A 13,042-nucleotide genomic window follows, 5' to 3' on the forward strand; every position below is an offset into this window, starting at 1 on the left:
GTGGCAACCCTAACTACTCTTCACTTACTCTTGCTTAAAGGAGCACTGTAGGGTCAGGAACACAATCATGTATTTCTGACCCTATTGTGTTAAAACCACCACCCTGGCCCCTTCTTGCCTCCCTAAGTATAGTAAATATAACTTGTATTCAAGTCTGCAAATGCTGGCTCTGCCTCTGAACTGACTGTCTGCTGACATCATCAGAAGTGGTGGTCTGAGCAAATTACAATACTTCCCCATAGGATTGGCTGAGACTGTCAACTAGGCAGATCAGAGGCAGAGCCAGCACAAGCCCAACATAACCCTTGTCAATCAGCATTTCCTCATAAAGATAAATTGAATCAATGCATTTCTATGAGGAAAGTGCAGTGTCTGCATGCAGAGGGTGGAGACACTGAATGGCAGTGCTGCACACTAGGCAGTACTGTCCCAGGAAGCACCTCTAGCAGCCATCTAAGGAGTGGCCAGTGGAGGTATTTTCTCTGAAAAGACAGTGTTTACTGCAAAAGGCCTGAATGGAATGATTGTACTTACCAGAACAAATACAATAAGCTGTAGTTGTTCTGGTGACTATAGTGTCCCTTTAAGTTTGGAAGCTTAAGAGGGATGTATGTGAACAAAACTTGTGTGGACTGGCTGACAATAAAATTAGTTTAGGTAATGCAGATGTTGGTCTCTCTAACACCGTGGCATGTCCCCTTTCTTCTACACTTACTACATACACCTTTTCTCTGTCTCAGACTATATACCAGGAACTTCTGCCTGCTAGTAAGAAGGTAAGGAGACAAGTGGACCAGCGAGTGCTAGGTAACAGTCCTTAGAAAGCATGGAGTGAGTGCATCATTAGACGCATTTATGTCAAGCTCAGGGTGCTGCCTGCATAGTATGCACTTAGTTAGACAGCCTGCAGGATTGTCGGGCAGCCTAACATGCATTCATGCCAGGCTGTCCTTCAAATTCTTTGGACAGACATGCCCCCTTTTTGGGCATGTTCTCCCCTTTTGGCAGGTCTGGTCATGTGTTCTCCCCTTTTGGCAGGCCTGGTCATGTTCTCCCCTTTTGGCAGGTCTGGTCGCACCAGTGGCCCACCCTTTTACACCACCCATTGACTTCCTGCTTCACTGGACACTGCTGTTAGGGGATATTTACTTGAAAGATGAAAGCATAAATTAGAGAGAGATTAGCATAGAGTATGTGTTTTCTCATAGCTGCATCCTATGAGTTTCCCTCCAGCACCATCTCCATCAGATACATGACGCTTGGGAGGTATGACTGCTTTAGTGTTTTTGGTCAATAAGATTCCGTAATTAGGCCCATCATAATTGTCAGCACCAGGCCCAGTGTGCTCTTAATCCGGCCCTGGGCGTATTAGCACGCCGAAATGCGCGTTGGGCGTTTCATTTTTCATTTTATTTATTAAGCACTTTTGGGTAGCACTACGCACATTTAGTCTGTACGTTCTGAGGGTTATTGGTGCAGGTAGGCACACACTAGCCTTGTGTGGTGCTGAGGTATATAGGGACAGTGGGAGATTCTTCTGTGGATGGGGGTCCTTAGGATACCCACATTTAGAGATGTCCCGAACAGTTCGCCGGGAACTGTTCGCCGGCGAACATAGCATGTACACGCGCAATGTTTGGTCTGCCCCCTATTTGTCATCATTGAGTAAACTTTGACCCTGTACCTCACAGTCAGCAGACACATTCCAGCCAATCAGCAGCAGACCCTCCCTCCCACCTCCATGATGAATAGGGGGCGGACCGAACATCGAGCGTGTCCGCGACCGCGAACACGCTATGTTCGCCGGCGAACGTTTCCTGGCGAACTGTTCGGGACATCACTAGTAGATATGTACATTGTAATTACTGCGAAATTCCTGGCAGAACCTACTTGGGTGACAATAACGGAGGTTTCGACAAGAAATGACAGTTTTACCTGAGGTAGTTTTTTAGTGCACTTGTTATAGTTTTATTGTCCCAGAGATCCAAATCGATATCCATATCAGGAGGTGCTTTAGGTGCTAAAACCAAAAACGATATATAATTTAAATCATAGCATTATTAACCATATGTTTCACATTTTGAATCTGCAATACAATCTTTGGATTGTGCTCACAAAATAGTTCCTTTCTTAACTGAAACACGTTTCATTAGTGATACATTGTAATATTCCTTTATTGTCCTTGTTTAGTGACCGAGTCACTGCACGGTTACTAAACAGTCAACCCAAATATGTAATATGTCACAATGTGCAATAAGGGAATCTAAACAATGTAAACTCTGTAGAGGTGTTTAGGAAGGCTGTGTAAGTCACATGCAGGGAGGTGTGGCTAAGACTGCATAAACAAAGTGATTTATCTCCTAAATGGAAAAGAATTGAGCAGTGAGACTGCAGGGGCATGATCTATACACTAAGGTTTGCACCATTAAAGGGTTACTCCAAGCACCATGACCACTTCATGCCCTTTCCCGAGTAGATGATCTTTATGGTGCCTAGAATCTGTATCTCTTAACACTACGCATACAGAGATTAACCACTTAGCTTCCAGAGGTGTAACTCCATCTCATGCAACGTCATTGGCCAGTCCAGCCCAGTTCTGGGCTGGCTATGTTCAGTTCTGTGCATAATTGGCGTCCGATGCCAGGATGCACAGCATGGTGGCACCAGAGAGAAATCAACGCCCCTATACACCCCTCAGTCTACCCTCTCTCTCCGGCCAGAGGCAGTGACGTCAAGCAAGGAGGCTTGGGCTGCAGGGAGAACTTGGACTCAGCGATGGAACAGAGCTGAGTTATAGTGTTTATTTATATTACATCGGGGCAGGAGAGTTTGTCTAACCAAAACCAATGTTTTATTAAATCACTATATTTTGGGGGGAGTTACTTTTTAATCAAACATTGTTTTGGTGTCCCTTTAAAAAAGGATTATTCTTTTTTTTTCTACCAAAATTAAATTTTATATAAAGATCTATTTATTCCATAATCAATAGTTACTTTTGTAGTTTAGTACAGCTAACATTTTAATGCACCCTTTTAATTTGCTTGTAACTCTTTAGTGTGCTGAAAATTTCACTTTTTAACTGTGAAAATTCAAACACATTTTTTATCTCCACAAATTAATCAAAAAATCAAAAAAAAAAAATCAACAGTTCATAAAACTATGATTGTTCTATCAGACTCATATGTATCTTATTTAACAAAGAGCAGGTGTGACATCCAGGAATTCCCCACAGGTAAGTATTGCAATTCAATTCACACATTCATAATCCAGGTGTTTATAGCATGGGGGATTGAGTTGCTTTAATTAAAGAGGCACCGGTGTCTACGTGTAAAATGTTACTATTGATAGGGAGTCAAATAATTAACCCTTTATTGTCAAACACTTACAAAATACAGTATTCATCAGCTTCTGGACTTTGGAATTAACGCCTCCAATTCTGTAGAGTCCCAAAATAGTAATACCTATAAATAGAGATTATAGTATGTCAGCTTTCGTTGAGCTCATTTTAAAACAGATATGTAAAATACTGCACGTACACAGCCGAACAGAACCGAACAGAACAAATTTAAAATACTGCACGAACAGAACAAATGTAAAATACTGCACGTACACAGCCGAACAGAACCGAACAGAACAAATTTAAAATACTGCACGAACAGAACAAATGTAAAATACTGCACGTACACAGCCGAACAGAACCGAACAGAACAAATTTAAAATACTGCACGAACAGAACAAATGTAAAATACTGCACGTACACAGCCGAACAGAACAAATATATATATATATATATTTATATATATATATATACACATATATTATTTTTTTTATGGCTGTGTTTAATAAATGAAAGTATTTAGATGGTATACAGTGTATACAGGTAGATTGCTGGATCCTTCACACATATATAGCATAAAGCTTCAATCTGTGCACCTTCATTCTACATGTTAACTCCTGCCCTTGACCTGTAAATGGCCAGTCAGCCCCTCTGGACCCCAGGAAAGCAACCCACACTAGTAGATATACACAGATATACCACACTACTAGATATACACAGAGCTGCGGAATAAGCCTCCCCTCATGACACTAGAAGAATATGGCAACATACACACCTCAATTTAATAGGACCAGCACGAAAAGGGACCTCAACATCTAGTTTTGGCACAGTACTACTAAAAGGTTGCCCACCCCTGCTGTAAACAGTCATACAGGTCGTTCAACGTGTATTAAAAAGCGGGGGTTTACCTCGTGTCTCCACAGAGTCAATACATTTTTTCACAAAGTTGAACCCTGCTTCGTTTAAGAACACTGAAATGACATAAAACAAACAGAGTAAAATGGTAAGGTTTTCTATATTTCAAAAAACGATCTCACGGTCTCACCATGTGCTACCCCCGGGCAACATTAAAGAGTTTTGTGTACCAACAACAATTACTTGGGATTTCTAAGTTGTGATGCTGAAAGGTCGGTCGTCAATTGGTAATTCTACTACAGCTTGCTTGGATGACAACAATAGTAATATATTTGCATTTTTAAATAAATGTAACTACAGTATTAACAGCACTAGGCCTTTCTGGGACTACACACAATCAGAAATAATTATATGCACACATGTGCAACCGTTACATTATGTACTTGCAGATGCAATGCATACAAACTGGGGGTATTCTATAAATATGTACATGACAGGGTCCTTCAGCCATATACATGGACCTTGAGTAAGGCAGTGTTTCAAATTCAACAGTTGGTCTCTTTGGTAATAAACCAATAAGTAAGAGAGCCTTTGTAGAAAGCCCAAGAGAATATATACTCTTGGTCTCTGTGGTCTTACCTGCTTCTGTACAGGAAGTGAAGTAGGAAATACCATAGAGACTAACTGTGGAGTTTCAAACACTGTGTGACCCAAGGTGCATGTTTATGGCTCAAGGATCCTGTTATATAGAAAAGGTTTTTTTTGTTTTTTTACATTTTTTACATATACATCTTTTTAAAAAAATCTATTTCCTTTCAAAACTTCATTAAATTATTATTATATTATAAAATTGTTGTGGGATGAAAGTTGTCCTTTAAATTTATTCAGAATACATTTTTGATGGCAGGGAATTAACTTACTTTCTTCTTTTTTGCTGATTATTGCGGGAAGGGTATATATCTGCAAAAGGAAATAGGTTGACATGGTAAGTAGATTCTAAAATTTGAGGTATCACAATTAAATTAACTAGGATCTTGCTTGTGGTGTGACAAGGGCCATTCTTTTCAAATGTTTATTTTTATTGATTTTTATACAAAAAAAAAATGTTTATACAATATAATAATAAACATGTTGATAATATCAGAAGCTAATAACAATGAAAACATATTAACAACAGAGAAAAACACAAAATAAAAATTAAAAAAAAAACAGGGAAATAATGTTACATTTACAATCATCCTATATACTATCTAGAATATAACAATGTTAACAATACATATTTACAATAATCTGGTCAAGTAGGCATTATGTTGTTAAACTATATTTTGGTCAGCTATTTCTTTCTTGGTCAAAAGATGATATTTTTTCTAACTAGTAAAATATTCTGAAGATGTTAGTCACAAAATAGTTACTGCTGAACATTGAAACCGACTAAATCAATAATTAACATAGCCAAGCTACTCTTAGGCCTAATTTTTTTTCTGATTTCTGTTTTCATTTCATACAATTTACTCTTCAGTGAATAAACCACTAAATAAAAGAGGTTTTATAGAATGCCCAAGAGTATTATATATCAACAGTTTATATTCCCAGCTTCTGTGCAGGCAGTGAAGCAGAGAATGCCATAGCGACTAACTGTTGATTTTCAAACACTGTCCGACCCAAGATGTATGTATATGGCTAAAAGATCCTGTCATTTAGATATACTTCATTTAACAAAAAAAATCTATTAACTTTTTATACTTGATGCAATTATTATTACATTAAAGGGACACTATAGACACCAAAACAACTTTAGCTTAATGAATTAGATTTGTTTCAATTCTCAATTCACTGCCTTTTATGAGTTAAATCACTATTTTTTATGTTTATACAGCCCTAGTCACACCTGCCCATGGCTGTGAAATGCACAGCCTGCATAAAAAAATAGTTTCATTGTTAATCAGATTTTAACTTACTTTAGAAGTTATATCCTGCTCTGTAAATAATTCTGTAATCACACATAGAAAGCTCCTGCAAGGTCTATCAATCTATTAACAGTGCAGGAAATAGAAAATTCGGAATTAAACAGAATTTGCAGTAAAGGAAGTGTAAATATTAGATCTCACTTTACAGGAAGAATTTAAGAAGGCTGCATATGTTACTTGCAGGGAGGTGTGACTAGGTCTGCGTAAACAAAGTTGTTTAACTCCTAAATGGCAGAGAATTGAGCAGTGAGACTGCAGAGGCATGATCTACACACTAAAACAACGTTATTAAGCTAAAGTTGATTTGGTGACTATAGTGTCTCTTTTTAAAATTATTTTTGAGATGATAGTGGTCAATAGCTCCCATTGTACAGCGCTGCAGAATTTGTTGGCACTTTATAAATAATAATGACAACAACAGCTGTTTTTTTCGTGCAAAATAGTCCCAACTGTACTAAGTGTCAACATATTCTTCTGTGATTTTCTTAAGAATACTGTATTAAGTGTGGGCAATTTATATTATGTGTTACAAGCATTATTCAGATGCAGAATAAGCACACACGCTCATACAGTATAGCAGGGAAAGCTGCAAAGGTTAACGTAAAGATTCCTTACTGGTTCTTTCCCGTCCATCGCCTCCAGCCATTGCTTTCGATTTAGCTCAGACAAAGCTTGAAGTGTAATAATGCCTTGCCTGCAAAACATGAAGAAAAATCTGCGTTACATTTCATAATACATTTCACAATATCACATGCGTGTAAAATTATGTTACCCAATTTGCTGGATAATATATGTCAATATGGCACATTGGCGCTGAAGAATACACGTCGATATGGCACGTATATTTTTCAGCAAATTGGGTAACAGAATTTTACACGCATTTGATATTGTGAAATATCAATAAGAAATTGAACATCTTAGCAGCGGTGATTAGAATTTGTGGGGACATGACAAACATTTTTGCAAAATGGGAACAAATTAGAATCTGATATTTTTTTTATAATTTGACAATTTTAGCGTAACTGCTTTAACTGCTATTCTATATTTAGTGAATTTTAAAAAAGTTATTTTTTTATTCTAGGCGTGCTATAATTTAATTGCATGTGCATTACATGTACTAGATGGGTCTAAAAAGTACTTATTTTTCACAGACAATTTTAGAGTCCACAATACAATTAATTAATTTGCGCTAATTTGTATGTCTGGTATAACACAACATGGAGTAAATATGAAGTCATAAATGCAGCAATATGTCCTATACCCTCACATTACATAATAGAGGTTTGTACACTAAGATAAATATGTATTTGGAAATTACATACAGCATACTAAATCACCTACACTACACAAATATATACAATATTTCTATTACATACCAGCAGTCCCACTTTCTACTGAGACAGCACTGCTACACTATACCAAATATAAAAGGGGAAAAAAAAAAAAAAGATGCTGAGTTGCAATATGTTACCATCAGTAGATCATACTGTAAGGAAAGTTACTACTTGTATGCACATTGATGCTGGCCAGCTTTGTGCACTTCAAAACATAGAAAAATGTTAACAGTGTGACACAGAAATATCCCCACAAGAGAGGATCTAAACTTTACATAACTCTCAACATATCAGTGTCATGTGAATTAGACAAAAGGGAGGAGACCAGTGATTCACATCACTGTCACCCCCCAAAGTCGTGAACCTGATATGGTCTCAGAATGTGTTTTTGATGTTTGTACTTTTCTATACTATGCATATTATACAGAAACAAACTGAGTTTCATTCATAAAACTGAGCATTGTGGAGGGGGGAAAAAAATCAAAGAATTGAAACTTTTATGCCAAATATAATTGGAGAATTTTTTAATTCTGCTATTCTGGCCTGAAATTACATATTACATGCATTTTTTTGTATAGTATATATTTTTTAACACATTATGTTAACACCTTATTACCTCATTACATTATGTTCCCTCCCTCCCTCACCATTTACATATGTAAATAAATCCCTATGAAGTTTTGTGTTCAATAGAAAAAGCAAATGACTGATGGTTTTTAAGCACAAACCTCTCGATGACTTCGATGTCGAAACAGAAACGTTTGTCTATTGAGTCTGTTTTCCGCCGTATACATGTTTTTAACTTAAACATCTCTGGTGAGTTGGAGACCAGCCCATTCTGTATGTAAAGAGACGGTCATTAATATCATCATTCTTTGTTTCAAACTGGTGAAATGAACAGAGATTTAGGTTTAAGCTCCATAAGTCTATAATTAATATATTTTATCCAGAGGCAGTCCTATTGGGATTTTAACTTTTTCTACGCAGGAGAGGACCTTGCAAAGTATCAAAAGTGTCAATTTTAGAGTTGTATGCAAAGGGCTGTATTTATCAAAGAGAACATGTAGAAAGTGACTCATTCATATTTATCATGTTTATTCTATTTATTTAAAAAGAAAAATGAGGTATGCTTTAATAGTCATTTTCCTTTGATAATTATGGATGATATGTTTTTTGAAGGAATGATTGCTTGTTGTTGTTATTTATGGCATAATATACACATTCTGCCAAAGTATACACATGCATTATCTTCCGAACAAGATTTTTTTCAATGCAAATTGGCGCATATTGCTATTATTTCATTTTGACGTGGTATTTCAAAGCAAATGAATTTAGAAGACTGAATGGAAAATTTACTGGGGTGGTGGAAGAGAGGGATAGAGAATTAACTAGGTAGAAGAGTAAAGAAGGATATTGGGAAAAGGGCAGTCAAGGAACTAGGGCTGAAGAAGTGAGACAGTAGATGGGGACGAATAGGAAAAAGACATGAAGTTGGTAGAGTAGGACAGATATGCTGCATTTTAACATTCATAATCACAATACGATTTCTGCAATTCTGGCCAATACATGGATAGCGGAGTCGTCATTTTTATTTGAGATTGAATATTTTATTTTCCCTGTAGTAACAAGGACCAGTAGTAATTAGGTGATGCTTCTCTCGAATATAAAACCAGCTGTCACACGTACACTACTGCTAAACGGATTCTTTGGAATTATATAGTGCCTAATCGAAGAGAACAGCTGTTCGGCCGAGTTCCGTGTCTATAAAGAACGCGGCGATGTAGTTATGAATAGTTTTTTTATCACTAGGGAATGCATTTCCTCTAATGTGACACATGTTATAAAATATGGATCAATACATACATTCTGAGGTGCGCTGCACTCCCTTCTGGCTCTCAGACAGATATGAAGGATTAATAGTAGTATTGAACATGTAGATCAATTAAATAAAAAATTATCTATAGATCACTGACAGCTAACATAGCTCAAAGTCGCGGCACTACAACTCTGTGAGGGCAAGTCAGCTACAGCCACACAGATTCCCATTTCGGATAATTGGAGAGCGTGAGGGATTAGTTCCACGACAACTGGAGATCTCCCTGCTGATGTGTCAGATCTACAGGAAATTAAAGGGCCAAGCCATGTGGGTGGCAGAGGCTGTTTCAGGCAGATGTTTAGCTTAAAGGGACACTATAGGCACCCAGACCACTTCAGCTAGTTAAAGTGGTCTGGGTGCAGTGTCCCTATTGCACTTAGTGCTATAATGTAAAACATAGCAGTTCCAGTGACTGCTACCGTTCCAGTGACTGCTAAGTCTGCCTCCAGTGACTGTCTACCGGACAGCCACTAGAGGGCTTCCTGAATCGAAACAGACCTTTGGTCTGGTATCTGATGCTGGATGTCGTCACGCTATGCATGAGGACATCCAGTGTCAGATTTTTCCCCATAGGAAAGCATTGATTCAATGCTTTCCTATGGGGAGGTCTAATGAGTGTGTGGCATTTGCCGCTCATGTGCATTAGCGCCTGCTCGTTGTGGGACGTTGGAGGGAGATAAGTAAATATAAGGGTTTTTAACCCTTTATTGACACTGCGAGGGTGGGGGGGGCACAAGGGAGTCTGAGGAGCAGGGCAAGCTATAGTGCCAGGAATACAGCTTTGTATACCCGGCACTATAGTTTCCCTTTAATCTATACAGTGAGTGAAGAATTATTAGGCAAGTTGTATTTTTGAGGATTAATTTTATTATTGAACAACAACCATGTTCTCAATGAACCCAAAAAACTCATAATATCAAAGCTGAATAGTTTTGGAAGTAGTTTTTAGTTTGTTTTTAGTTATAGCTATTTTAGGGGGATATCTGTGTGTGCAGGTGACTATTACTGTGCATAATTATTAGGCAACTTAACAAAAAACAAATATATACCCATTTCAATTATTTATTTTTACCAGTGAAACCAATTTAACATCTCAACATTCACAAATATACATTTCTGACATTCAAAAACAAAACAAAAACAAATCAGTGACCAATATAGCCATCGTTCTTTGCAAGGACACTCAAAAGCCTGCCATCCATGGATTCTGTCAGTGTTTTGATCTGTTCACCATCAACATTGCGTGCAGCAGCAACCACAGCCTCCCAGACACTGTTCAGAGAGGTGTACTGTTTTCCCTCCTTGTAAATCTCACATTTGATGATGGACCACAGGTTCTCAATGGGGTTCAGATCAGGTATACCTGATTTTTTTTATACCCTTTCTTGCCAGCCACGCTGTGGAGTACTTGGACGCGTGTGATGGAGCATTGTCCTGCATGAAAATCATGTTTTTCTTGAAGGATGCAGACTTCTTCCTGTACCACTGCTTGAAGAAGGTGTCTTCCAGAAACTGGCAGTAGGACTGGGAGTTGAGCTTGACTCCATCCTCAACCCAAAAAGGCCCCACAAGCTCATCTTTGATGATACCAGCCCAAACCAGTACTCCACCTCCACCTTGCTGGCGTCTGAGTCGGACTGGAGCTCTCTGCCCTTTACCAATCCAGCCACGGGCCCATCCATCTGGCCCATCAAGACTCACTCTCATTTCATCAGTCCATAAAACCTTAGAAAAATCAGTCTTGAGATATTTCTTGGCCCAGTCTTGACGTTTCAGCTTGTGTGTCTTGTTCAGTGGTGGTCATCTTTCAGCCTGTCTTACCTTGGCCATGTCTCTGAGTATTGCACACCTTGTGCTTTTGGGCACTCCAGTGATGTTGCAGCTCTGAAATATGGCCAAACTGGTGGCAAGTGGCATCTTGGCAGCTGCACGCTTGACTTTTCTCAGTTCATGGGCAGTTATTTTGCGCCTTGGTTTTTCCACACGCTTCTTGCGACCCTGTTGACTATTTTGAATGAAACGCTTGATTGTTCGATGATCACGCTTCAGAAGCTTTGCAATTTTAAGAGTGCTGCATCCCTCTGCAAGATATCTCACTATTTTTCACTTTTCTGAGCCTGTCAAGTCCTTCTTTTGACCCATTTTGCCAAAGGAAAGGAAGTTGCCTAATAATTATGCACAAAAAAACAATATGTGCTGGCACTCAATTAAGTGTTAGGTGCCGGTATTCGAGGTATAACCCCACAAAAAACCTCCTAATCAATATCATAAACAAAATATGAATAGCACTCAATCAATGACATTAAATGATAATTAAACCTATGTTCAATTTCATAGTATTTATTGAAAAGCTTTTAAGAATAATTCATAAAGATGATGGTATTTCATCAAAGCAACACAAAATTCATCCTATATACACCAACTATATACATATATCTAGACACAGTGTCCTCCTTTGTTCAATGAATAGTTCAAAGTCTGTATATCTGTACACGTTAATTGGTGATCTTAAGCGCAAAAATAAAGAAAAAGTCATGTGGGAAAATGAAAAAATAAAACAGTGAAACAATAAGAGAAAACTCTAGGAAAAAATAACAAAATGGAAACAAAAATCGAAAAAAATGAAAAAAGTTGAAAAAAAATGAGAATAAGAAAAATGAAAAAATGAAAAAAATGCAAAATACTAAAGTCCTGATAAGTAGCAGTCCAGTATATAGTGCACTATATGTTACCCACTATCCGTGGGTTGATCTCACCAATGCCGTCTATTTCTTTATGCTGTGTCCTGTAGGAAGATTCTGTAGTCTGTGAAAGATGGTCTGAATGGAGGGGATGGAACGAATTCCTGATGGTTGTAAAAATGATCGCCACACTGTATCAGCGGGTAGCTGGTCAATCCTGCTGTAGTGAATGAAGTCAATCGTAAGGCTCTGCTATAGGTGGGTAGAAGTCAATCGTAGGGCTCTCCTGTGAATGGGCTGCGCGCTCGGGACATATGAGTCCCTTCGATGGCCCCAGTATCCGTGCTGTCAAAAGAAGAACGTCTTGGCGGCTAAACACTGCCGCGTCTAATCCACGATCCTACTTCCGCATTCCGACGTATACGTGCGTCATTGCGTCATGCGTATTTCACAAAACTTTATTGTTAACAGACATTCTGGTAAAGCTATTGAGCTAGCGAAAACACGAGCTTATTGTAATACCACAATACATATGCAGATCAAAATGCAAATAAGACCCTGTGGTAGGAATATGAATGTAAATCCAAGTAAACATAAGACTATAAATTGAATGTTAACGGTGGATTAGTATGCAATCCAACAGTAGTACACAGGTACTGCATCAATAGATATATATCTTAGAAACAGTCTTACATAAACTTAAAACTCAGAGTAGTATACTGTACAGTTATGATAATGCTCACCTGTAACAGGAGATCGTGTTTTCGCTAGCTCAATAGCTTTACCAGAATGTCTGTTAACAATAAAGTTTTGTGAAATACGCATGACGCAATGACGCACGTATACGTCGGAATGCGGAAGTAGGATCGTGGATTAGACGCGGCAGTGTTTAGCCGCCAAAACTTAGGATATTTAAACCCTGACGTTCTTCTTTTGACAGCACGGATACTGGGGCCATCGAAGGGACTCATATGTCCCGAGCGCGCAGCCCA

At 38.3% G+C, this 13,042-nt stretch overlaps 1 protein-coding gene across 1 annotated transcript in view; it reads right to left on the reverse strand.

Annotated features, from left to right (window-relative positions):
- Positions 1-13,042, reverse strand: part of ARHGAP42 (Rho GTPase activating protein 42) — a 310,577-nt gene that overhangs the window by 23,090 nt on the left and 274,445 nt on the right. The window contains exons 10-15 of the mRNA XM_063430497.1: positions 8,222-8,331; positions 6,775-6,853; positions 5,113-5,152; positions 4,246-4,308; positions 3,387-3,461; positions 1,936-2,020 (exon numbers count right to left, since the gene is read on the reverse strand). Of these exons, the coding sequence (XP_063286567.1) occupies positions 1,936-2,020; positions 3,387-3,461; positions 4,246-4,308; positions 5,113-5,152; positions 6,775-6,853; positions 8,222-8,331 (452 nt within the window). The remainder of the gene's footprint in view (positions 1-1,935; positions 2,021-3,386; positions 3,462-4,245; positions 4,309-5,112; positions 5,153-6,774; positions 6,854-8,221; positions 8,332-13,042) is intronic.

The sequence above is a fragment of the Pelobates fuscus genome, chromosome 1 (genome assembly GCF_036172605.1).
Source record: "Pelobates fuscus isolate aPelFus1 chromosome 1, aPelFus1.pri, whole genome shotgun sequence".
In the NCBI taxonomy this organism is placed as follows: domain Eukaryota; kingdom Metazoa; phylum Chordata; class Amphibia; order Anura; family Pelobatidae; genus Pelobates; species Pelobates fuscus.